Below are 26,043 nucleotides of genomic sequence, written 5' to 3'. Positions count from 1 at the left end.
TGTGGAGCCTGCTTGGGATTCTCTCTCCCTCTCACTCACAAGTGCCCCTCCCCTGCTCACATACACACACTCTCTCTCTCTCTCTCTCTCTCTCTCAAAATAAATAAACTTAAAAAAAAAAGAGACTGAATTACACTCAACAATATAGACTAGAACCAAACATGGTGTTCAGTGAGAAAGGTAATAACATAATTGGAACAATAGAATATTGTGTATGTAAATATAAAGGACCTGTATTCACAACCAATGCTGTACCTTCTACAAGGGTGCATACATGTCAAAGGTATATATCAAATAGTATTAAGCAACTTCCCATGGGGAAGGGTATGATCATTGGAATGCGGGGCAAAGAGGACAACAATGAAATAAAACAGAAGAAAGGTCTTATATGGATTAATGGTGATAATGAGTTAAGAATTAAGGGATGTGATTAACACCACTCTCCATATGGAAGTCCAAAAAAGAAAGAGAGGGAGAGAGATTCCCACTAAACTGTTAAGAGATGACCATAGGATCCAATGATCCTTGAACTGGAAGGTACCTTAGCATTCAGGCAGTCTAATTTCTTCTCGGGGCAGGACGCATCTCTCCCATATCCTTGGAAAATATCACCCTCCACTTACACTACAACACAGGGCAGGCTCTTAGTGTAAGATTGTTCTAGTGGGTTCAGAGTTCTTTTTGCCATACGGCTAAAACTGCCCTCCTATAGAGAGCCAGCACTGGTGTGAGTTCTGCTGGTAGGCGTTGTATCCTCTGTCACAGAATGGCACCCCAAACACTTAATACACCTGCCATTATTGTTTCTCAGGTCTTCCCCTCCCCCCCCCCCACACTGCTTCCTGTCCCACCTACCCGGATCTTGCAACTGTCCTTCACGTGACCTGTTCAAGGTCTTCTAAAAAAATTTCAGCAAATTATAGCATGGCATCCACATCGGCTACTCAGTGTGGCTTGCTTGGTTGAGAAATGCGGTGAAATCCCACGGGGGACCAAGCATCATGTACAGTGCTATGCACGGGTACTCAGAAAAAGGAAATCACTTCTACGAGAATTACGACTGCAAGGTCTTGAACTAACAGTCTTGTTCTACTAGGTTCTGAAATGAATGAAGCTCAAACAAATCTCTGCTATCTGGAACGAGTGGCTACATTTTATCTACTGACTTATTCAGTCATTTGTTCAAGAAATAAATATATTTTCATTGGCCCTGAATATGTTTTCTGTGCCAAAGATTGCTCGGGACTCTGGCAACTGACACATGCTTCTTTGGATATAGAATCAAAGACTAGGGACTGAACCCCAAGAAGCAGGCTTGCTTCTGGTGCCCTCAGCTCTCTGAATATGGTGACTGCATTTCACTTCTTACCTACTTGGTAATAGCTCTGGATTTCTATGAGCCAGAAACTCAGAATGGCTTACACTTTGGGACTCCAACCACACTGTCTGTTCATGTCATCCAGAAATCTCGAGCTCCTCTCTTGAATAACTTTGAAAGATAAGACCAGTAGGGTAAAATGAATCACTATGGCTTGAAGATAGGTAAGAGGATGGGCATAGAATTGGCACATTCCACACTAATCAGGTCTTAGTTAGAATGTCGAACCAGCAGAAAAATTCAAAGGACTTATAACCAATTCAACAAACCCTTCAGGAATGTGCTTCCGGTCAGAAAGTTCTGTGAACGGGCACGGCTCTACACAGCACACATTTCCACGCTGGGGAATAGGAGGGAGACCCAAGCGTGCTTTGGGGGGCGCTTAGAATCCAGCGGGAACAGGAACCACACGAAGGAGGGTACCTTTAAAATCCCCACACCTATCAGTGTGGTACACAGCTACATCCATGCTGCTGAAGTGGTTCGTGCATTAGTGAAATTGGGCAAAACCAGGGAGATAATGCATCCATGGATGTGTTTGGCAGGAATATCAAGATTAGAAAGAAAGAGGAGAGCTAGAGTGAAGGGGGAGAAGGGTGTGGGAGGGGTCAGGGCCCCCATCATGACCAAGCCCAGGACAGGCAGGTGCAGAGACCATGTTGGCTGTTTGGGAGGATGGAGACCCATGCCAATTCCACGTACATCTCCATCACCCCAGGACCCCTCAACTCCACCAGATACAGCTGGGCTCAGCACAGGGGCAGGGGCAGTGTTTGTTTTACAGATGAAGAAATGGAGAGCCAGCCTGGGGAAGAGGTTTATCCGAAGTCACGTAGCCACAGGGCTGGAACTCAGGCTCCTAGCTCACGGCCAAGTGTGTTCTCTTCTGTATGAAGCTGTGCTTCCGATTGCCTGGTCTAAAGGAGGGCGTCACCCATGATGTAGTGGTATCTCTGATAAGTCAGGGAGAATAGGTTCAGGCTGTCCTATTCCAAGAAAGAAGAGTGCTCAGGGGGAAAGGGGTTTCAAAGCTGCTCGTGGTGGATGCATGGGAGGTGGGGACATGGGGAGCGAGTTCTCTGAGGCTCGTGGACGGAACATCTTCAGTTGCCCAGTCCAGGAGAGTCTGAATAGCTCACTTACAGCTCAGCATTCCAGGTCCACATCTGCAGGAGAAGCAGGGTCACCAGTGACAGCTGACACCTGATGTCTTCTCGAATTGCTTTGTTCAGTCTCCTTGTCTTCAAGGCAAGACCTCCACATATTCACTGTTACTGTTCTCTGGGGAAAGAAACAGAAGACCAGCCATGAGGATCAGTGCCCAGGAGTCTCACTGACCGACCTCACTCCAGGGAACAGGACGACCTCGGTTGCTGCATCACAGTGGCATCTTCAAGGGCTGGAGTACCCCAGGGAGCTCTCCTGACAAAATGGGGGGGGGGGTCTCTTTACAAGGTTAGGCATCGGAGATTCCCATCCGAGATGCCTCCACCCCCTGGCAGAAAACCTGTGATTCCCTGAGACTGAGAGCGTCTGAAGCTTATTCTAAGGAGGCCAAGGGAATGGAGGAAGGCAACGAGCTGGGGAGAGGACTGTCTCCCCTTTGGGGAAAGCTGAAGACTCTGGGGGGTCACCCGCCAGGGCTAATCAAGCATGGGCAGCTGGGGAGGTGAGACTCCCACCCAGTTCTTAGGAAAGATCTTCAAAGGACTCTCCTCTTGCATTTGTGATTCTTTTATCATTGCTGGACAGATACTACCACCGCCCCAACCACCCTCGGCACACGTACATTCCTAGGTTTCTACCTCTGCCACCCCCCCAATTTGTGCTTTTTTTCTATAATTTTTGGTAGAACATGGCCGCGGGACGACACCCGTAGCCGAACCTATATAGGAAGTGACTTTGTGTGTGCAGGGGGCAGGGGGCAGAGAAACAGTGGCCAAGGAGGGGTTTTTGTTTTCATTCTTTCATTACTTTCTTAAAGTTCATTCACTTATTTGGGGGGTGGGAGACAGACAGAGAGAAGAGGGAGACAGAGAATCCCAAGCGGGTTCCGTGCCATCAGTGCAGAGCCAGACGTGGGATTCGATTCCATGACCATGAGATCATGACCAGAGCTGAAACCAAGAGTCAGACGCTTAAGGGACTGAGCCACCCAGGTGCCCCCGGGGGGGTTTATTTTAATCATTAAAAACCCATACTTCGGGACGACTGGGTGGCTCAGTCGGTGAAGCGTCCGACTCTTGATTTTGGCTGAGGTCATGATCTCACGGTTCGTGGGTTCGAGCCCCACTCTCCCTCTCCCTCTGCCCCTCCCCTGCTTGCACTGCCTCTCTCTCAAAATAAATAAACTTTATTAAAATAAATAAAGTAAAAATCCATGCTTAGTTTTGTTGGGGGGGTGAGAAGCTTGCCCTGGCACTCCGGAGGGTGATTTTGCTGTGGACAGAGTGGAATGTGGGGTGATTTCAGGTTCCCTGGAGCTCCCTAGCTGGCCTGGAACTCTCCTACCAACACCCCCAACCTGGCCACTCATAGCTGAAATCCCTCTGCTCGGGAACGTAGCCACACACGCCACCATGAGAAAACGGGGGTGAGCCAAAAATGTCTCAGGGGGTCTGAGCTAAATTCCAGCCACATTGTACCTGACAAGAGAGATTATTTTCTGAGAGCAGGTTCAAGGTGGGGGTAAGAGAGTAGTTGCGGCTGTTCATGGTAACAATTTGAGAGGCCTCAGCGTGGATTCTCGGCACTTAGATTTACTGACCATCTCTCATGTTCCGCCATGTTTCCATTCCTTTAGGGATGTATCTGAAATCACTCGTCCCCTAGCACTTATCGAGCAGAATGTGACAGTATGAGCCTTGGAGAGGGCCTTGGAGCGATTTTCTCATCTGAAAATTTTGCCTGCTTGTCCGTCCCTTCCCCGAACGGTGGTTCGCACAAGGTCATGGGGCAAAGTCGGCCAGTGGAAGAAACGGGACTATAAGGTTCCTTCTGGACCCCCCTGTTAAGGGTTTTTACCGTAAATATTATCCAACTTTATCTGTGACCGTCTCCATCTCAGGCGGGAGCTGGTTTTCTTTATTGGCCGTACAAGGTGGACCACCAGCCCTTGATTTGGTTTCTCAAATGCGGAGATCAATTCCTTTAGGTCTGGAAAGATCTTCTTGGGAGCGCCTTCCACGGTCTGCCAAGATACAAGAAGGAGATGGCTCGTCACCTTCAACTGTGAGTGAAATGTGATACTTCTCAAAGATGTGGTTTTCAGGGCTACCTCTGAGCTGGCAAACTGAAAATAAGTGGCTGGTGGTTCAAGCTTCAGAGCTCACCCCGATGGGGGCCCCCCAGGGGGACTCAGCGGGTTAAGCGCCTGACTCTTGATTTCGGCTCAGGTCATGATCTCACGGTTTGTGAGTTCGAGCCCTGAAACGGGCTCCACACCTGCTTGGGACTCTCTCTCTCCCTGTGTCTGCCCCTCCCCCGTGCATTCTCTCTCTCTCTCTCAATAAATTTAAAAACATTAAAAAAGAAGAAGAAGAAGAAAAAGAAAAAAGAGCTCACAGCAATGGAAATACACAGAAACCTTTGTTTTTAAGACCGGCCTCTGACTTGAGCTACTGTGAGTTAAGAGAATAATGACTGAGGCGTCCCGCCTCGGTCTGCAGTGAGCCCCAACCTCAGCAAGTTGTCTGGGGTACCACACAGGGTACCCCTCTGGGAGCCCATGTCAGACACGGTGCCTTGTGTGTGTTTTCTCCTTTTTTTTAAATTTAAATTTAATTTTATTATTTTTTTTTTAATTTAAATCCAAGTTAGTTAACATATAGCATAATAATGATTTCAGGAATAGAACTTAGTGATTCCTCACTTCCTTAGAACACCCAGTGCTCATCCCAACAAGGGCCGGCCCATGTAACCCGTCCCCCCACCCAACGCACCTCCGGCAACCCTCGGTTTGTTCTCTGTATTTAGGAGGCTCTTATGGTTTGTCTCCCTCTCTGTTTTTATCTTATTTGTCCTTCCCTCGTCCTATGTTCATGGTTTTCTTGATGATCACTGTGGTTCTCAGATGGCTCCATGTCAGACTGCAGACGGGTGTGGTGACCAGAAGTTTCTCTGACGTGTGGGTGGTTAACCCTCATCAGAGATTCTGGCAGACTTTGCAGCAGACGGCAGGGAAGTTCCATATAAGGCCGTCACTTCAACCCAAGCCCCCATCCACTCACTACAGGCCCCTGAGAGTTTTGCTACCCCTCAGTGAGATGCCTCCTGTATCTGAGTTCTAACTCAGTGCCTCTCTGCTTTGTCCAGACAAGAGACAAAATATGGTATTAAGGAATTATCACAATCTCCCAAAGCATGGACAACAAAGAACAAAAGTTTTAATGTAAGTTGCTTTTTAGAACACATTTTATTTTGAAATAATCTCAGACTTGAAGAAAAGTTGCAAAACTCTTCTTAAAATCTGTATATATATATATATATATATATATATATCCTTCACCTACCCCTCGAAGGTTAACGTTTTATTGTATATATTTGCTTTTCGTTTTCTCTTTCTAAATGTGTATAGATATATGTGCATATATAGCGATACATATATATATATTTTTTTTATTTTGAGATTGAGTGCAAACGCGATAGCTCTTTAACCCTAAATGCTTCAATATTTCCAAAAAAAGCAAGGACGTTACATATCCACACTACAATGATTAAAATGAGGAAATTAATCTTGATGTAGTACTATTGACTAATATACAGACCTTATTCAAATCTTGTCAATTGCCTTAATAACGTCCTTTGTAGGGAAATGAAAAATTATATGTATGCACACACACATCACACACACACCATACATCTCTCTCTCACACACACACACACACACACACACACACATATGGATATGGCTATATATGTGTGTGTGATATGTGTGTGTGCTTGAGGATCACTGCATATTCTAATTTCTTTTAGATATGCACAACGAACATTAACATATTGAAGATTCTGAGATATTTTGCAGTAAAAAGATCTGCTTAATCTTGTGTGCAAGTGTTTCAGAAAGATTATTTCAGGATTCCCTGTTAGTGAAGATTCAGTTAAATTTATTATACTCTACTTCCTAAGCCAGAGAAATCATTTAAAAAAAAAAAAAAGGTTTTTTTCTGCTTAGTGCTCAGTAAACCAGAAAAATTAAAGAAACCCCCAAGACTCCTAGTCCACTGATGCTCCCCTTATATTTTCCTATAACCATGGAGCTCACATGGCTTCCTATACATTCAGACCTCTCCCCACCTTCCCATTCCATCCCGCCCTGGTCATTGCGTCGTCTTCTAATTGGACAGTGGTCCCGTATGGAGTCCAGGCTGGTGCATTTGACCCTGGGGGATCCAGGGTCACGCATACCTCTACGGGTCTGAATAACAGCCTCGATTATTCAAAAATTCTCCCTATTTCCCTCAGAGAAAGACAGGGTTAACTATTGATTTGACTCAAACTCTGCATGTTGCTTCCCTTTTTTAAAATGCCTCTACGTGGCCACATCTCAGGTTCAAGAGATGATCTCAGATTCTTCTGCCCACCTTTTGTTGCTGCTTTTACAGCAGTTCTGGTACGTTCTTACCTGTATGTTGTAAAACCCATGTCTCTCTTTGAAGATTCGGTATGTGTAGACGAAATTTTTAAACCTGTGGGAAGATAACTGTGTGAATCATTATATTCTTTTTTTTCTAAGTTAATTTATTTACTTTGAGAGAGAGAGAGAGAGAGAGGGAGAGAGTATGGGAGGGGCAGAGAGAGAGGGAGAGAGAATCCCAAGCAGGTTCTGAATCATGGCCTGAGCGGAAATCAAGACTCAGACGTTCAACCGACTGAGCCACCGGGCACCCCAACATAAGGTTCTCATGGGCAAATCCGGGTAGCATATACCTCTCTATTATGCGTGCAGTGCCTTTGGCGTTCTTGAGTCCTAAAAAGAAACTGATCATTTTCAGGCGTTCTCATCTGTGGGAATTTGAAAGAGACAAAGGTTCGGAAATGGGGACCCTAATTCTGCTGGTGGACATCAGGGCTTGTGGCCAAGAGGGTAAGGAGAGGGAATTTTCTATTTCCATGGTCTTGGTACTTCTCTCTAGTTTTTTTTCACTTAGCTCTAAGTTGATGCAACATACAAAATGCCATTGAGCCGTTCCTGTACTGTTTGCCAAACGATGTGTCATTGACCTCGACAGAGATAGTTAGTGTTAATTAAAACAGAACGTTGAGAGTTCTGTCCAGGGAGGTGACATGCTGTGCTTTTGTTCTTCGTTGGAACTGGTGCCACTGGCTAAGTAATCTAACCGGAATCTACACAACAGACCCAATCTAACAATTTCCAAAGCAAGATATAGCATACAAACGTTACCGTATTTCTGCAACTCCAAGATGCCATCAATGTAAAGTGTCGAATTAACAATAGCTTTCCAGGAGAAAAATGCATACGTTAAATGTTTCTACCAACCGTTCAACATGTTCTGATCCCGCACAAACATTAAAATGTAAAAAAAAAAAAAAAAAAAAAAGGGATGCCTGGGTGGCTCAGTTGGCTGAGTGTCTGACTTCAGCTCAGGTCGTGATCTCAGGGTTCATGAGTTCGAGCCCCAAATCTGGCGCACTACTGACAGCACAGAGCCCACTTTGGATCCTCTGTCCCCCCCACCCTCTCTCTGACCCTCCCCTGCTCATGCTCTCCCTCTCTCAAAAATGAATAAACAGGGTGTTTTATGGAAACCAATTTGACAACAAATTATATATTAAAAAATGAATAAACATTTGTTTAAAAAGTAAAGAGGGAGCGAGAGATTAAAGGCATTGACATGAGGTTCAAATTATCTGATGACTCTCCCACCACCACTTTGCACCTGTGCCAAAGAATCATTGGACTGAATTGAGAATTTAGAAAGCTACTTAGAGAGTTAACAGAAGCTTTTTACAGAAGACTTTATCACTGTTTGTCTGAAGGCTTTGGCAATTGACTTCAAATCCCAATCCTTTTTGTGGGGTTTCCTGAGGCCGGAATAAGCCAGTGGGTGTCCCCAAATCACATGGGAAGCAACACAACATTTCACATGAGTCCTGTCCACATGTGATAAGGTATCGCACATCTGGGAAGAGGTCTCAAATACTTCTTTTCACGGAGGTATCGTTCAAATTAGGATCCAAACGAGGTCCATACGTTGCATTTGGTTGATCACACAGTCCTTAGAGACCCAACTATCAAATGTTAAGTTCTTAAATGACTTCATTTTTAATTACACTGTTGTATTATGAGCTAAGACAATCTCCACCAGAGGAATGTGAAAGAGTAAAGCAAATGGAGTTTCTACGTTAACTAGTCCGAAAGCCATAGACTTCAAGTTGTAAAGACAGACATTGCTCAAATTTGATCTTTTTCTTTGCAAAGCACTTTAAAAAATTTTTTGATGTTTATTTATTTTTGAGGAGAGAGAGACAGAGTGTGAGCAGGGGAAGGTCAGAGAGAGAGGGGGACACAGAATCTGAAGCAGGCTCCAGGCTCTGAGCTGTCAGCACAGAGCCCGATGCAGGGCTCGAACTCACGAGCTGTGAGATCATGACCTGAGCCGAAGTCAGACACTTAACCAACTGAGTCACTCGGGCGCCCTTTGCAAAGCATTTTAAATGAAATAACGAGCCATGTTGCCACATTGCTTTGCAAAGAAATTGACTTTTTGAACTTGTGATACCTACCTGCATTAATTTTGGAATGTTTAGGGGAAAAAATTCGCTAAGAGATTACAGAGCATATACTTTATATGACTATAGGGTCTTTGGGTAAACGTAAAAACTTTTTTTTTTAATACCCTCTGTTCTAATTATTATTATTTTTAAATTTGTTATTTTTGAGAGACAGAGAGAAAGCACGTGAGCGGAGAAGGGGCAGAGAGAGAGGTGGGGGGAGAGAAGATCCAAAGTGAGCTCTGTGCTGATGGCACAGGAACCATGAGATCATGACCTGGGCCAAAGCTGGACGCTTAACCAACTGAGCCACCCTGGTGCCCCTGTTATTTTATAAATGCCACTTAAAAACTTATAAAAGAAACATGGTTCTTCCAGCATACATTTATACTAAAGATACATAAAAAGACCATGTTTATCCTAGGCCTTCGCCCCATCACCAATGGTGACGAGGGAGCCCCTTCTTCGGCTCCAAAGCTTACAGTCTTGCCTCTACTCTCTGCCTTCAGTCCCCTGGCCTAATCTCATCATGCCCTTTGTCCCTGCTGTCATCATTACAAGAACCTCAGTCTTGCTGGTCATTGACCTATTCTTTAATCATCCCTGTCCACCTTGCTCTAAAGGAAACCTTGCTTTGCCCCAGGACATGGCCCCCCCTGCCTCGTCTACAAGGCTGCTTCTTTCTCCCAAAGCCCTCCCCCTGCAGGGCCTGAGGGGGACACCCATGTCCCGGTTCTCAGCTGTTTCCCTCCTTCCTCCAAACCCTCAGCTTTGAGTTTCACATCATTAGATTATGTCGCCTACCTATTGCCCCTCCCTGCTGCGGCATGTAATACCCCGGCTTACTGCCACTCGATTCTCCATGGCACATCCTAGCTCTTAGCCCATCGTCACTGTCTTCAGTGCTATTCCTGCCTCAGCCTCCATGATTGTAGTTCACACGTATATTCCCCTGAGACATTCCAGTTTCTCACCTCCTTCAGCTCTTCTCCAGGGGCCTCACCCTCCACCTACATCAGCCACGCGCTCCTATGTCCAACAACCAGGACTGGGGGGCCCAGGGCAACATCAAAATGCAAGGCCCCTTGTTAAAAAATGGTTAGGAATTTCAACATGGCGACAGCAGAGCATTAAACCAAGTGCAGGGCCCTGTGAATGGGGGGGCTTTGTGCAACTGTGTGGGTGGCAAGCCATGAAGCCAGCCCCGCTTTCAACTTTGAGCTTGTGATTGCCACTAACCGTAACCCTTTGTAATGTGACCTTCACACATCCCGCTCTCTTGCTCCCGCTTCTAGACCCTTTCCTCCATTCACTGACCCCATCAATCCCTTGACCATAGAGCCTCCAATCTATTGGCCCTACCACTTTTCACTGCTGTCACCTTTGGCATGCTGACTGGTCTCACTTTGAATTAATGACCACAGACCTCCAGTGGGCTCTTAGTGCCTCCACCCCAGACAAGCATTTCCTTCCCTATTCCCTCAATAGTGATTCTACATTGTCTCCTTTCTTCTTAAACCCTGAACACCTCATGCTTAACTGATGACTTCATAGAGATTCAAGCAATCAGAAGGAAACCGCCAGTCTCTGAATTGCCACAGCTATTAGCCTGTGTGGTTACCTACTCTGCCTTAATTACCATGCCTGAACTTTGCATGTTACTCTGGAACTAATCCCTCTTACTTCCACTGGATGCCATCCATTTTCATCTATTCAAGGACATAGTTCTAGAAATTTCTTCCTCCCCCTCCCTGATGTCATTATTATTCTTTCCACAGCTAGGGTGGCCCTTTTAAAAACTGTGAGTCAGATGTGTTGTTTTAATTATAGAGATTTATTAACTTTTTCCACTTGTTCAAAAGATTTTCCTATACAGATAAATAGCAAAAATATTTGTCATCTATTTGCACCAGGATGATTTTGATTTCAATCGTCAAGTAGGAATTGTCATTGACTCTTATATCTTCTAATATTTAACAAATGCCTTGAATTTTTGTGCAAAAAAAAAAAATGTGAGTCAGGCTATGTCCCTCCTCTGCACAAAAATATGGTCAATCTATTTAAAAATTTTTTTACTTTTAAGTAATCTCTATACCCAACATGGGGCTCAAACTCACAACCCCGAGATCAAGAGTCTCATGCTCTTCTGACCAAGCCAGTCAGGTGCCCCAAATCTGGGCAATGTTGAATAAGAAAAATAAGATTGCTGCGTGTGAAGGGACGGCAGGGCGTGTTTCTGTCTTAACACATCTCATGTCTTCTTATAGAGCTATAATTAAGACAGCGAGGAACTGATTCGAGGGTAGAAAAGATATTAATGGAATAAAATAGAGAGCCCAGAAACAGATCCACATATGTCTGAAAACTTGGTCTATGATAGGATTGGCACAACAGAGCAGTGAGGAGGGGACAGGCTAGTTGTTAAATGGTGACGGTGATGTTCTCACGTGTAAACAAGTAAAAGTGGACCCTACTTCACACTCTTTTTTTTTTTTAATGTTTATTTATTTTGGGGAAAGAGAGAGAGAATCACAGAGCACTAGTGGGGGAGAGGCAGAGAGAGAGGGAGACACAGAATCCGAAGCAGGCTCCAGGCTCCGAGCTGTCAACACAGAGCCCGACGCGGGGCTCGAACCCACGAACCGTCAGATCATGACCTGAGCTGAGGTTGGGAGCTTGACCTACTGAGCCACCCAGGTACCCCACCTACTTCACATTCTAATTGAAGACCTAACTGTGAAAAAACAAAACAGTGAGCTTAGGAGAAATAAATATGAAGGAACAACTTAGTGACTTGTGAAGGAAGGAGTTTCTTTCCATCACAAAAAGTATAAGCCTTAAGAAAGATTAATGAACTCACTATATTCAAATTAAAATTTCTTGGGGCACCTGGGTGGTTCAGTTTGTTAAGTGTCCAACTCTTGATTTTGGCTCCGGTCATAATCTCACAATTCATGGGATCGATCCCCACCTTGGGCTCTGCGCTGACAGCGTGGAGCCTGCTTGGGACACTCTCTCTCTCTCTCTCTCTCTCTCTCTCTCTCTCCCCCCCTCTGCCCCTCCCCCACTCACACACGGTCACATGCAAGCACACGCTTTCCCTCAAAAAATTTAATTACTTAAATCAAAATTCCTAATTATCAAAATATATTAGCAAAGCGAAAAAGTCTGCAAACTGGGAAAAGATATTGCAGCACTAGTATGTAATAAGAACACTGATTTACCGTAAGAAAAAGGCAAACAAAATGGCCAATAAACATAGGAAAAGATGCTTCACTTCACTCTCAATCAGGGAAATACAAATACGAACCACAATTAGATATCATTTCACACCAAACTGGTAAAGACATATGAGTTTACTAATGGAAAATATTGGCTGTGATGTGAAGCTATAGAAAGTTTTACATACAACCAATGGGATGTAATTAGATACTAATGTCTTGGAGAACAATTTGGCAAAATCTAGTAAAGCTGAAATGCATACGCTCTATAAGCCTCAATGTGTACCTTTCGAGATTGGTAATATTGACACAAAACTGACAATGCCAATATCTTATTATTTACTAAAAAGCAAAGATCATAGAAACTAAATATGTAATACATTTAAACGCATTTACAATCAAAGAAAATCATAAATATATGATAAAATATTAGGTCAAAATGTAAAACTAATGACAAGACATAAAATAAATACCAATTTTCTAATGCAAACCATCATTAGATGAAATTAATTAGCATATAGTGTCCCCAAAATAACAAATCAGACACTCCGTAAACCTCATTAAATTTAAATTAATGATGAAAAGTGTAAAGTACAACAGCTATTTTTAGTGTAATTTTGAGGCGCAAATGGGGAAAGGGAGAGATGAAGATGAAGGGAGGGGGAGGGAAGAAGACAGGGAGGGGGGTGAATCACTGGGGTCATCACTGGCTTCTGAGGATTTTTTTATGCGAACGCTTCCATCTGTTGGAAGAGCCTTATCTATTGACACTAGTTGGGGTAAGTTTACGCTCACTCTGACCACTTTCCTTTGATTTTTTTCACCTTCAAACAATCTCCTCTCTTGCTCTGCAACTTCAAACAAATCTGTCTTGGACATTTTGGATCCTCGTAGGAGCTGATACCTTTTTCCTGAAAGCAGAGTTTGTTCTTCAAGCCCTTCCGAATGTCAGGGGTTAGCTCTCTAAGATTCCGCACGCTTACTGACTACTGTGAAACAGACTTCATCCCAACACAAAAAGAAACCAACAGTCAAAAAGGGGCTCAATTTTCCTCCCAGGGTAGTGGACGCACAGGGTTGTGTTTGTTTCAGGTGTGCAATATGGTGATTCAACACTTCGATCCGTTACTCAGTGCTCGTCACGACCAACCGTGTCCTCTGCATCCCTTTCACCTCTCTGGCCCATCCGCTCCCCCATCTCCCCTCCGGTAACCATGTTTCTTCTCTATAGTTCAGAGTCTGTTTTTTGATTTGGGGTTTTTTTTTCCTTTGTTGGTTTGTTTCCTAGATTCCGCATATGAGTGAAGTCATAGGATATTTGTCTTTCTCTGGCTGACTTATCTCACCTGGCGTTATACACTCTACCTCCATCCGTGTTGTGGCGAGATTTCATTCTTTTCTTTTGGCCGAATAAAGTCCCACTGTGTGTGTGTGTGTGTGTGTGTACACAGTATTTTCATATTTTTGGGGGGTAAATACCCAATAATGAAATTACTGGATCACAGGACGGTTCTATTTTACATTTTTTTTTTAATTTTTTTTTTTCAACGTTTATTTATTTTTGGGACAGAGAGAGACAAAGCATGAACGGGGGAGGGGCAGAGAGAGAGGGAGACACAGAATCGGAAACAGGCTCCAGGCTCCGAGCCATCAGCCCAGAGCGCGACGCGGGGCTCGAACTCACAGACTGCGAGATCGTGACCTGGCTGAAGTCGGACGCTTAACCGACTGCGCCACCCAGGCGCCCCTATTTTACATTTTTTGAGGAACGTCCAGACTGTCTTCCCCAGTGGCTGCACCAGTTCGCATGCTCACCAATGGTGCACAAGAGTTCCTTTTTCTCCACACCCTCCCCAACCCTTGTTTTCTGTGTTTTTGATTTTAGCCTTTCTGGCAGGCGTGACATCCTCGGCCCTTTTGAAGTACACTATTTTGCAGTAAAGGCTATGTTTTTATTCTCTAGTGATTCTCTTTCAGGAAGGATTTACTTTTTTCAGTCATCAGAAAAAAGTTGTGCTTCGAAGAAACGGACCCAGGGGCACCTGGGTGGCTTGGTCAGTTAAGCGTCGGACGTTGATCTCAGCTCAGGTCACGATCTCATGGCTGGTGAGATCGAGCCCCGAGTCGGGCTCTGCGCTGACAGCGTGGAGCCTGCTTGGGATTCTCTCTCCCCCACCTCTCTCTGCCCCTCCCCTGCTCACACATGCGCGCTCTCTCTCTGTCTCAAAATGAATAAATAAACTTAAAAAAAAAAAAGACCTAAAATGAATATAGTATAAAAATTGATCTCCTGATTTCTCCCCCTGTGCTGGGATGGGAAAGAGGTAGAGGTGCCTACCTGCTGATGTCCACAGGGACCAAAGAGGGGCAATGGCTGTTGGGGTGCACTTGGCGGATTCCTGTCTTACCCCTTCTCAAGTCTCTTAAAGCTACAGTAACTGATATCATAATATCCTCACTAAGCTCATAGCAGCCAAGCAGCCACATGTCATCTTTGCCATCCAAAGCTTTGCTCAAAGACCTGGGGGTGCAAGGCAGCTGAGTTGATGATTCAGGGCACCGAGTGCTTTCGGTGGAGCGCCTTGGGTGGGGTGCTCCGTCAGGGGGTAAGGAGGGGAAACTTTGAGAAAAGTTGTCCATTACTGGTCAAATATACCTCTGATCATACTGAATTTCAATTACTCATTTCCTCCCCTGCACCTCACACTTGGCTGTGAGCTCCGAAAGGCCAGATTCATGTCTGCTTTGCTCACTCCTGCACTTTGCCTGCCCCATAGTTACGCTCAGTGAATATTTGTTGAGTTGCATTGAATTATCTTTTTTTAATTTTTATGTTTATTCTTGAGAGAGAGAGGAGAGAGAGAAAGCGTGAGCAGGGCAGGGGCAGAGAGAGAGGGAGACACAGTATCCGAAGCAGGCTCCAGGCTCTGAGCTGTCAGCACAAACCCACGAACTGCAAGATCGTGACCTGAGCCAAAGTCAGATGCTTAACCGACTGAGCCACCCAGGTGCCCCTGCACTGAATTATCTTAACAAGAAATGTGCCAAGGCTGTATGAAGAAATCTTACTAAGAGACACGAGTTGCAATGTTTTTGAATGGAAAGATCAAGTATTGTGAAAAATAACAATTCTTATCAAATTATATTAGTTTTTGAGTGTTTATTTTTGAGAGAGAGAGACAAAGCATGAGCGGGGGAGGGGCAGAGAGAGAGGGAAACACAGAATCTGAAGCAGGCTCCAGGCGCTGAGCTGTCAGCATAGAGCTGAACGCGGGGGTTGAACCGTGAGATCGTGACCTCAGCTGAAGTCAGATGCTCAACCGAGACACCCAGGCGCCCCTCAAATTATATTTTAATTGGCACCCCTAGCTCCAACCTGCCCTGAACTCCACTCACCTATTCAACTACTTAACATCTCTTAAGTGTCCACTAGGTGTTTCAAATCCAGTATGCTCAAAACCAGTTTTATACCTGTGCGATTCTGTCCCACTACCGAGTCAATATCCTAACTGATGTCCATGAACTATGAGAGTTTCTACTCTGTCTGGTGAGAACACACGCATTTGCAGACTAATGAGAGTCCCAGAGATTTTTCTATTGGCTTCTTTTGAGTGATTTTTTTTTTTTAACCTGGCTGTGGGTACCTTCCTCATGTGGATGAGCTATTCACCACTAAGCTGAAGATTTGAGATTTCTGCAGATCTCTGGATGATTGGCAGATCTGCAGATCTTTCTCCATGTGTCTCTCTCCTCTTCTGCATTCTCCGCCATGAGTTCTAGGCACAACAGACTTCCTGGACTTCTACCTCTAGCTCATCAATTGAGAGAGACCATAAGGCCCTACCTGGGTAGACAAGGACATTAATATTGTTATTGAGATTATCTCAGATGCTCAGGAATCTAGAAGAAAGATAGAGCTTGTCATGCAGAAACATGGAACATAGAGACACCCAAATTAAAATACTAGAGGTAAAAGCTGCATTGTCTAAGATGTAGAATATGCTGAATGGGATTAGCAGCAAATTTCACGTTGCAGAAAAAATTAATTCGTGAACTTGGAGGTAAAGTGACATGACAGAAACTACCAAAAGTGAAATGAAGAAACCATTGAAATACAAATGGGGGAAAAAACAGTACAGAAAATAAACAAAAGAGAAAGTTATTCTCTCAAAGTGTAAATAATATTAATGAAGTTTCACGGGCAGCTGGGTGGTTCAGTCGGTTAAGCGTCCAACTCTTGATTTCGGCTCAGGTCATGACCTCGGGGTCATGTGATTGAGCCCCACATCGGGCTCCATGCTGAGCGTGGAGCCTGCTTGGGATTATCTCTCTCTCTCTCTCTCTCTCTCTCCCTCTCTCTCTGCCTCTTCCCCCTCACCCCCCCCCCCAAAATAAATAAACATTCAAAAAATATATTAAAGTTTCATTTGACATCAGTGAAATTCACAACTTACTTGGTAACACAAAGTAATAGACCTCACTCAAAAAAATAGACTGAATAACCCTGTACCTATTAAAGAATTTGAATTGGTACTTAAAAACTTTCCCACAAAGAAAATTCTAGGCCCAGATGACTTTACTGATACATTCTACTGAACATTTAAGAAAGGAATAATACCAATTGTAAATAAACTCTTCAGAAAATTAAAGAGACTACTCCTAATTTATATTGTGAGGCTAGCATTTCTCTGATATGAAAACCATTTATAGACATGTTTTTAAAGTTAAGGTACAGATTATATTCCCTATGACATAGATTCAGTAATTCTTACCAAAATGTTGGCAAATCAAATTAACCAATGTATACAAAAGAGTCCACATAGTAATCAAATGGGATTTATGTCAGGATTAATTTCAAGGTTGTTTTAATATTTGAAAATTAATGAATATTGGTTGATTAGCTCCCAGAAGAAACCAAAAGGGATACACTCCTTGGCATCGGTATTGGCAAAGATTTTTGTGACACTGAACACAAAGACAACAAAAGTAAAATAAACAAGTGGGACTACTTTGAACTACAAAGCTCTGCACAGCAAAGGAAACCAACAACAAAGTGAAAAGGCAAACTACTGAATAGGAGAAAATATTTGCAAATTATATGTATGCTAAGGGGCTAATATCCAAAATATATAAAGAACTCATACAATAGCAACAAACAAGTAATCTGATTTTAAAAATGGGGAGAACTACATAGGCATTTTTCCCAAGAAGATATACAAATGGCCAACAGGTTCGTGAAAAGTGCTCAACATCACTCATCATCAGGGAAATACAAATCAAAACCACGATGAGATACCATCGCACGCCTGTCAGATGGTTATCATCAAAAAGCCAAGAGATAATAAGTGTTGTCACGGATGTGGAGAAAAGGTAAGCTTTGTGTGTTGTTGGTGGAAATGTGAGCTGGTGCAGCTACTATTTAGGAAGCAGTAAGAAGATTCCATGAAAACATAAAAATGAAACTACCATATGGTCTAGCAATCCCACTTCTGGGTATCCAAACTGAATGAAATCAGTATGTTGAAGAGATATTTGTACTTCCATTTTTATTGAAGCATTATTCACAGTACCAAGATATGGAAACAACCTAAGTGTCCATCAACAGATAAATGGGTAAAGATGTGGTGTATGTGTGTGTGTATACACACACACACACACACACACACACACACACACTGGAATATTTTTAAACCATGAGAAGGAAGGAAACACTGCCATCTGTAACAACATGGATGGGCCTTAAGGGCATTATGCTAAGTGAAATAAGCCAGACAGAGAAAGACAAATATTGTACAGTATCACGTATATGTAGAATCTTAAAGAAAAAAAAAAGAGAGAAATTAACAGACTAAATATGACTCTCAATCAATGCAGAAAAAGCATTTGACAAACTTTGATGTACATTTCTAATAAAAACTCTCAACCTTACTAGGAAGAGAAGGACTAAAATCACAATGGTAAAAGACTGAATACTTTTACCCGAAGATCAGGAGATGACAAGGATTTTGGCACTTGTCACTTCTATTCTGCGTTGCTGTGGAAGTCCTAGCTAGTGCATAAGGCAAGGAAAGAAACGGAATGGGAAGATTGAAATGGAAGAAGTACGCCCATCTTTAATCGCAGATGGCATAGGGAAAATCACATGAGCGCTACAAAGAAGCCACGAGGCTAGCGAGTGAGTTCGACAAGGCGGCAGGATACAAGATCAATACACAGAAGTCAACTATATTTTTATTGACTTGTATTGAACAAGTGGAATGTGAAATTAAAGTAACATCATGTCAAACAACACAAAAAGATGAAATCTTAGGGATGAAATTGATAAGAGATATACAAGACCTGTTACAAAACATTTCTGAGAGAAATTTTAAAAGACTTAAATAAATGGAGATATTAAACTATGTTCGTGGGTCAGAAGTATACATGTAAGTTTCCATGTCAGTTCTCCCCTAATTGATGCATAGGTTCATGCAATCTCAACCTAAATCCCATCAGGCTTTTTTTGATGGTAGCTGAAAAGCTGAGTCTAAAATATGTACAGAGATTCAAGGAACCTAGGACAGCTAAAATAACCTTGAAAAAGTTGGGGACTTACACTACGTGATTTCAAAACTTATTATAAAAAGAAAGTCATCGGGGCGCCTGGGTGGCGCAGTCGGTTAAGCGTCCGACTTCAGCCAGGTCACGATCTCGCGGTCCGTGAGTTCCAGCCCCGCATCAGGCTCTGGGCTGATGGCTCAGAGCCTGGAGCCTGTTTCCGATTCTGTGTCTCCCTCTCTCTCTGCCCCTCCCTCGTTCATGTTCTGTCTCTCTCTGTCCCAAAAATAAAATTAAAAAACGTTGAAAAAAAAAATTAAAAAAAAAAAAAGTCATCAACACAATATAGAATTTGCATAAATATAGAAAAAAGATCAATAGATCAACAGATCCAAACTTACATGGTCAATAGATTTTTTTTTTAAACAAAGACACCAAAGCAATTCATGAGAAGAAAAGATAATCTTTTCAACAAAGGAGATGGAACAGTGAGGTAGCCGTACCTAATGAACTCCAACCCTAACCTTACCCCAGATACAAAAATTAAATCAGTATGGGCTGCAGTAAATGCAAAAGCTGACACCATTAAAACCTAGATGAAAACAAAGGAGAAAACCTTTGGGAAATTAGTTAGGCAAGGATTTATTACATACACACCAAAATTGTGATCCTCAAAAGAAAAAACTAATAAAATTTGGCCTCATTAAAATTAAGGATCTCTGTTCTTTGAAATACACTGGTTAAAGAGGATAAAAAGACAAGCCACAAAATGGGAGAAAATATTCACAAACCACCTGTCTCATAAAGAACTTGCACCAAAATAGGTAAAGAATTATCAAGACTAAGAAAGTAAATAATAGGAAAATAAAAATTTCATGGGCAAAATATTTGAATGGATACGTCATCAAGATATATGGATGGCAAAAAAGTGTATGGAAAAATAGTATCGTTATTCATTAGCTACCCGTACATTAAAACCACAATGAAATACCACCGCACTTACTAATATGGCTTAAACTTAGAAAGCAGACCAAGCAAAGTGTTTGCGAGAATGCGGACCAATCAGAACTCACATAATGCCAGTGGGAATGTAAAATAGTGCATTCACTTTGGAAGACAGCATGGTAGTCTCTTGGAAATATAAACGCACATTGAACATATGACTCAGCACTTATTTTCCTGGGACAAATGAAACCATATGTCCACAAGACTTGGTCACAAATATTCATAGCCACTTCAGGTGTAATAGTTCCGAATGAGCTAAACCAATAGGGTAATGGAATAGTACTCAGCAATGAAAAGAATGCACTTTGTAACTATACCGATGAATCTCAAAATAATTATTCTGGATGAAAGAAGTCAGACAAGGGGACGCCTGGATGGCTCAGTCCGTTAAGCATCTGACTCTTGATTTTGGCTCAGGTCGTGATCTCACGGCTCATGAGTTCGAGCCCCACGTCGGGCTCTGCGCTGACTGCGTGAAGCCTTCTTGTGGTCCTCTCTCTCCCTCTCTCTCTCTGCTTCCCCCCTGCTTGTGCTCTCTCTCTCTCTCAAAATAAGTAAATAAACTTTAAAAAAAATTTTTTAAAAAAAGAAAGAAGTCAGACAAAAAGGGCTACTACTTTATGATTTGATTTCTATTAAAATCTGGAAAATGTTAATAGTCTCAAATTATATTGGGTCCGCCGGACCAAAATTGAAATAACCTAAATGTCTGATTATGTATAAATTATGATATATCCAATCAACAAAACAGCCAGCAATCACGAAAAGATGGTGTGTGTTGGCTTTCTTTGATGGGGAAAGATGCCAACGACGCACTGAAAAAAACCAGCGTGCAAACCCTCGTGTATGACGAACGATTTGTGTACATATATGTGTTTCCTTATACACGCATATGCATAGAGAGCAGCCTGGAGACATGTGTACTGAAATATCAGAAATGGTAATTTCCATGTGGTGAAACTGAGAACATTTCTGCTTTCTTTTTTATACCTTTCTCCACATTTGGCTTTTCTAAAATAACCAAAAAAGTTTGAATTCTTTTTTTTCCTTTGTGAGCTCTAGAGTCTTTCCAAAGATCTCAGAACCTGGGAGCTAGAAATGACACCCTCTCTGCACCCCCCGCCTCCACCCGGGGCTCTTCCACTCCTTTCTACCTCTGCTTTCTCCTCAGTGAGGACATGCGGTAAGTCAGGGCCCGGATTCTTCTCGTCGGCAGCCGTCCCACGGCTACAGAAAGTCCCTCCTTTCCCCTCAGACCCACAGAGGAAGCCTCGGCTCTCCCCGTAGCCACTCCACTTTGACTCTACTGATTATAAAGGCAGACCCACGTCCAACTTCTCACACTCACAGGGTCACACTACAGAGGCAGTGTTTTTGCATGCCGGTGCTTCCTGAAAGCTCTATCAGGGTACCCGATCAAGTAACATTTCCTGTCTAGAGTTACCACATCGCTTTCCGGTCAGTACTAGGTGCTGCTTGGCCAACTCTTCGTGTGACTTCCTTTAGTTCGAAACTTTCCTGAGATATTTTTGTTTAGGTCTGTGAAAGTGTGGAAGGTGGCCTATTGCCATATTGCCATTCTAACAGCAAAGAAGGGGCAGCCCCAATGTTGGGAAGCAGAATGGTAAGACTCCACGTATCAGGGTCCGCTGGCAAGACCTGCGGTGCTCGGCTTGGGCTCTTTATAACACAATTCCAAGGCGAGTACCTTGAGCATATGTCAGGGGCACTGGGGACACGGGTAAGAAGGAACATACCGACGCGTTGGCAAGTTGGGCTTGGACAAGTTATCTAATAAGACACTCCAGTATCTGGGGCACCCGGCTGGCTCAGTATATGGAGCATGTGGCTCTTGGTCTCAGAGTCATGAGTTCGAGCCCCACCTTGCGGGTAGAGATTATATATTTAATAAACAAGTTGAAAAAGGAGAGAAGAAGGAAAAGGAGAGGAAGGAGAAGGGGAAAAAGAAGAAGGAGCACTTCCAGTTTCTTCTCCCACAAATTAGGGGTAACGTCACCTACTAGAAATGGCTTTGCAAAGGGCAAGTGAGATAACAAATACAACGTGCCTGTCACGATGTTTGGCTCCTAGAAACCACCTTCATGGGGCACCTGAGTAACTCAGTTGGTTGGGCATCAGACTCTTGATTTCAGCTCAGGTCATGATCTCACGGTCGTGGGATCTCTCTGTTCCTCCCCTGTTCACGCATGCACATGTTCTCTCTTTCTCTTTCTCAAAAAAAAAAAAAAAAAAAAAAAAAAAAAAAAAGAGGACCTTCACGGTGACTCCAAATGCATAGTTACAGGCAAATAGGCTAATTCTTGAGACCATTTTGGCTTTCCTCACGTCGGGCAACCTAAAGTAGCCTCTCTATCCCTCACTGTACTATGACTCTGTTTTGTTTTCATCATTATTGTCTCCTCTCACCGGAATGTACTTTCACAAGGGCAGGACTGATGCCCGTATCATTCATCGCTATTTTCCCGATGCCTAGAACTGTGTCTGGAATACACATTATAAGAGGCGCTCAGTGTATGCTTGTTGAATGAATGCGTGAAGGTTCTATTCATTCATCCTCCAAATACCTGCTCCACTAAAGCTCTCCACACCTTGATGAGTGAGTCGCTCTTTGCTCTCAGTTCCCACACACCCCAATGTGAGTCCGGTCATCGGCACACACTTTGAGTGTCCGTTTACTTCTTTATTTTCCCCACGAGGCTCTGAGCTGTGTTGAGGGCACCAATCTAGTGCCCAGCATAGCTCCTGGCATCTAAGAGACTCTCAACACCCGTTGGACAACTAGAATTGAACGGTCAGTGCTGATCTGCGTGGTGACAAAATTTCACAGGGATCATGATAAAGGCCATTGAGATGGGGGCCATTTGACCTGAGCCTTAAGCCTGATGCACCTGAGATAGGTCTGCCTTTCAGGGACATGGGCACGGGCAAAAATATGTACTCCTCTCTCGTCATTTGATTTAGTGTTCTTTTTCCGTTTCTTAGCGACTTTCGCTTTAGATGAATATGCAGGCTAGCTTGATATTCCACAAAGTTGTCGAAAAGAAACGTCGACTTTTAAAGAGAATCCCAGGATAGACTACTCACCCTGAGGTCTGGGTCAGGGTCTTCCTGTCTCTATGACGTCCCTGGCACCTGCTTTTCCCATTCCTGCTGTTTGCCCTGCCACAGCTAGTTCCTCGCCATCTCCCATCCAGAGGCACAACACCCTCAACCGCCATCACCTGTCGGCTTCGGAGCATCTTCCATATCCCACTGGAGCTCCGAAAATTCTAGTCTGGGGGAGTTCGAGGAGTTCCAGTCTGGTCATTTCCCTGCATGGAAACCTTCTGCGCTTCCCCATTACCTACACAGTCATTCGTTTCAGACCCCATGACATCATCCCAAACCTACTCTACCAAAAGCCGTTTCCAAGCTACTTTTCTCGAACCCTGTCAAACCTCCTACCGCTAGGTATGCCTTCCATTCCACTTCCGTGTAATCCAATCTTACCCACTCTTTCCAGTCCCAGCTCAAATGCCACCTCCTCTAAAAAGACCCTCTTGTTCATCTTTTCTGCCCTTGAATTTGCATAAAACTGCCTCTTCTTAAATTTATCCTTTGCCCTTTTATAATTTATTTACGTGTTTTGGATCTCCTTGAAAAAAACATTGCAAATTCCCTGTTAGAATCTCCCTAGGCTCTAGTACCGTGTTTGAACAGATAGTAGGGATTCACTACCTTTTTATACGTTTTCAAAACAAAAAAATTGGGGGGTGGGGAGGGGCAGAGAGTGAGAGAATCCCAAACAAGTTCTGCATCGTCAGTGCCGAGCCCGACTTTGGCGGGGCTCAATCCCACGATCCGTGAGATCACGACTTGAGCTGAAATCAAGAGTCTGACGCTTAACCGACTGAGCCACCCAGGTGCTCCTACATTCATGATTTTAGCTGCAATTTTCCTGTGCTTCACCCAGCCTTTGGTGAAGAAAGTACCTATTTGGCTTTGTATGGTTAGGAGTGTGTAAGCGCACACATGTGTGGGTGTGTGTGTATTTAGTTGAGGGATGGATACTGAATTTTACCTAATACTTTTAACCAAATCTGAATGAGTTATGCCGTTCGTAAACTTTGGCTAATTAATATTTCATTAAACTAATAATTTACCCGACTTGGAACCGTCCTTGACGTCTTGGAATGGACCAGACTTGAGCACCGTGTACTTTCTCCTCTAACGTGTTCTTGGCTTCTGTTTTGTTAGTAGTTTACTGACAAGTGGCATTAATTAAAATTGAAATTGGTCTGTAGATTTCCTTTGTGCCTGTGTCCTTTTTGAAAAAAAAAAAAGTTTTGCCTTCATACATAGAAATCAGGAAAAAACAACGCAGAGAAACAACTCAAGCTAAAAATGGGTAAAGAATGTGATTGGTCAGGGCCCCCGGGGTGGCTCAGTCTTCTGAGCGTCCGACTTCGGCTCAGGTCATGATCTCACCGTTCATGAGTTCAAGCCCCGCATAGGGCTTGCTGCTGTCAGGGCAGACCCCGGTTTGGGTCCTCTGTCCCCCTCTCTCTCTTTGCCCCTCCCCCATTTGCACTCTCTCTCATAAATAAATAAACATTAAAAAGGAATGTGAGTAGGCAATTCTCAAAAGAAGAATTACCAATGGCTAAGAAATATATGAATACACTCTTGTCATCACTGGTAATTTGAAAACTCAAACTGCTAACCCCTAAGGCTATCTTGCTTTTACCTACATCCCTGGCATCATATAAAAAAAGGAAATCTATCTCTGCCGATTCTGTTAGTAATGACAGTCCCTTTTGTCTTCATTCTTTTTCTTTTTTACGATTTTTTTAACGCTTATTTTTGAGAGACAGAGACAGAGCATGAGCAGGGGAGGGGCAGAGAGAGAGGGAGACACAGAATCCAAAGCGGGCTCCGGGCCCCGAGCTGTCGGCACAGAGCCCGACGCGGGTCTCGAACCCACGAACCGTGAGATCGTGACCTGAGCCGAAGTCGGACGGTTCACCCAGGCGCCCCCCTGTTGTCCTCATTCTAAGAAGCACTAAAGCACATCCAGAGCGACACTTGGGTTTTAATTCCTATAACAGGCAAAAGAAAAATTTCAGTGATCTCTCCAAACAGAACGCTTGAAGATAGTTAGGTTGCCACCGATAGCTGTTCAGGATTGCCTTCTCAACGGGACTGAACAAGCTTGTTTAGCGGGGGAGCTCTGATACTCTGGCCTGAACTCTTTGGAGATGCCAGATAAATTTCAACACAAGCAAGGCGTTTGAGAAATCCGGTCTCTGTTTCTTCGTCTAGAAGATGGTGACTGTTTCTGCTGGCCTTGACTGACTCTAAGGATGAAAGGAAAGGATGCATGTGGAGGCCCTTTACCCACCTAACAAACTTTGAAATCGTATTTTAAGTATCACCAGTGGAGCCGGCAGAATATACGTGAAAACTTACGTCTCTCGGATTAAAGTTTCCTGAAGGGCATCTAGCCTTTTCCCAGTGCAAACAAACCGACCTCTACACTGAGCCCTCCTCTTTAGATATGCTGGCACTGATGAGAAAATCCTTTTTCTTTCTTCCTCTTTCTTCCTTTCTCACGTGCACCCCCTTGCCTCTGCAATGCCCCTTTGCCCCCCATACTTCCTGCAGCCCTTCCCTTTGCCCCCATCCCCTCCCCTGCCGCTGCACAGGGGCCCCTGGGGTCGCATACGCGCCGTGGACAGATGGATAGGACACACTCCTTGCTCCCTCTTCAAGCAGAGCCTAGCCTTTTCTCATTCTGCTCATCTGGGCTGCAAGGTCGGAGTGAAATACAATGTCTTTCCCACTGGGCTTCTACTACGCTCGGTGTGAGGTTCCAGATGTGTGTGTGTGTGTGTGTGTGTGCGTGCGCGCAAGATGAGACTACTCACGAGACGCAGAGGCACAGCACTCCCGGCATGGACTCGCTGTCCCTTATCAGGAAGTTGCCATCCACCCCATCCTTGAGCAGCAAAGTCTCGCAGTCTTTCTTGGACAGAGGGCCGTGGTAACAAGGCAGATCCATGGGGAGCCCTTTGGTATCCCCGAAATCCATCCCCAAGTTCGGGGACGGCTCCGAGGAGGGAATTAGAGAAGTGGCCTTGAGGGGCCTTTGGAAGCACCTCTCCAGCT

General features: G+C 43.9%; 1 protein-coding gene across 1 annotated transcript; it reads right to left on the bottom strand.

Moving 5' to 3' along the window:
- Positions 1–249: 249 nt before the first annotated feature.
- On the bottom strand, positions 250–26,043 carry SH2D1B (SH2 domain containing 1B). Its single transcript, XM_030302263.1, has 4 exons — positions 25,803–26,043; positions 7,002–7,065; positions 4,403–4,568; positions 250–2,659 (listed from the first exon to the last, which is right to left on the bottom strand). Exons 1-4 carry the CDS (start codon positions 25,964–25,966, stop codon positions 2,622–2,624), a joined length of 432 nt encoding a protein of 143 aa, XP_030158123.1. The 5' UTR covers positions 25,967–26,043; the 3' UTR covers positions 250–2,621.

The sequence above is a fragment of the Lynx canadensis genome, chromosome F1 (genome assembly GCF_007474595.2).
Source record: "Lynx canadensis isolate LIC74 chromosome F1, mLynCan4.pri.v2, whole genome shotgun sequence".
Classification (NCBI taxonomy): domain Eukaryota; kingdom Metazoa; phylum Chordata; class Mammalia; order Carnivora; family Felidae; genus Lynx; species Lynx canadensis.
This window is presented reverse-complemented; position numbering and strand designations above follow the sequence as displayed.

Coding starts and splice junctions, on each gene's coding strand:
- SH2D1B (XM_030302263.1), bottom strand. CDS start 25,966: ATGGATTTCGGGGATACCAAAGGGCTCCCCATGGATCTGCCTTGTTAC. Junction 4,569..7,001: donor ATGGGTTTTACAACATACAG/GTAAGAACGTAC, acceptor GTATCTTGGCAG/ACCGTGGAAGGCGCTCCCAA. Junction 2,660..4,402: donor AAAGTTGGATAATATTTACG/GTAAAAACCCTT, acceptor TTCTTTCCCCAG/AGAACAGTAACAGTGAATAT.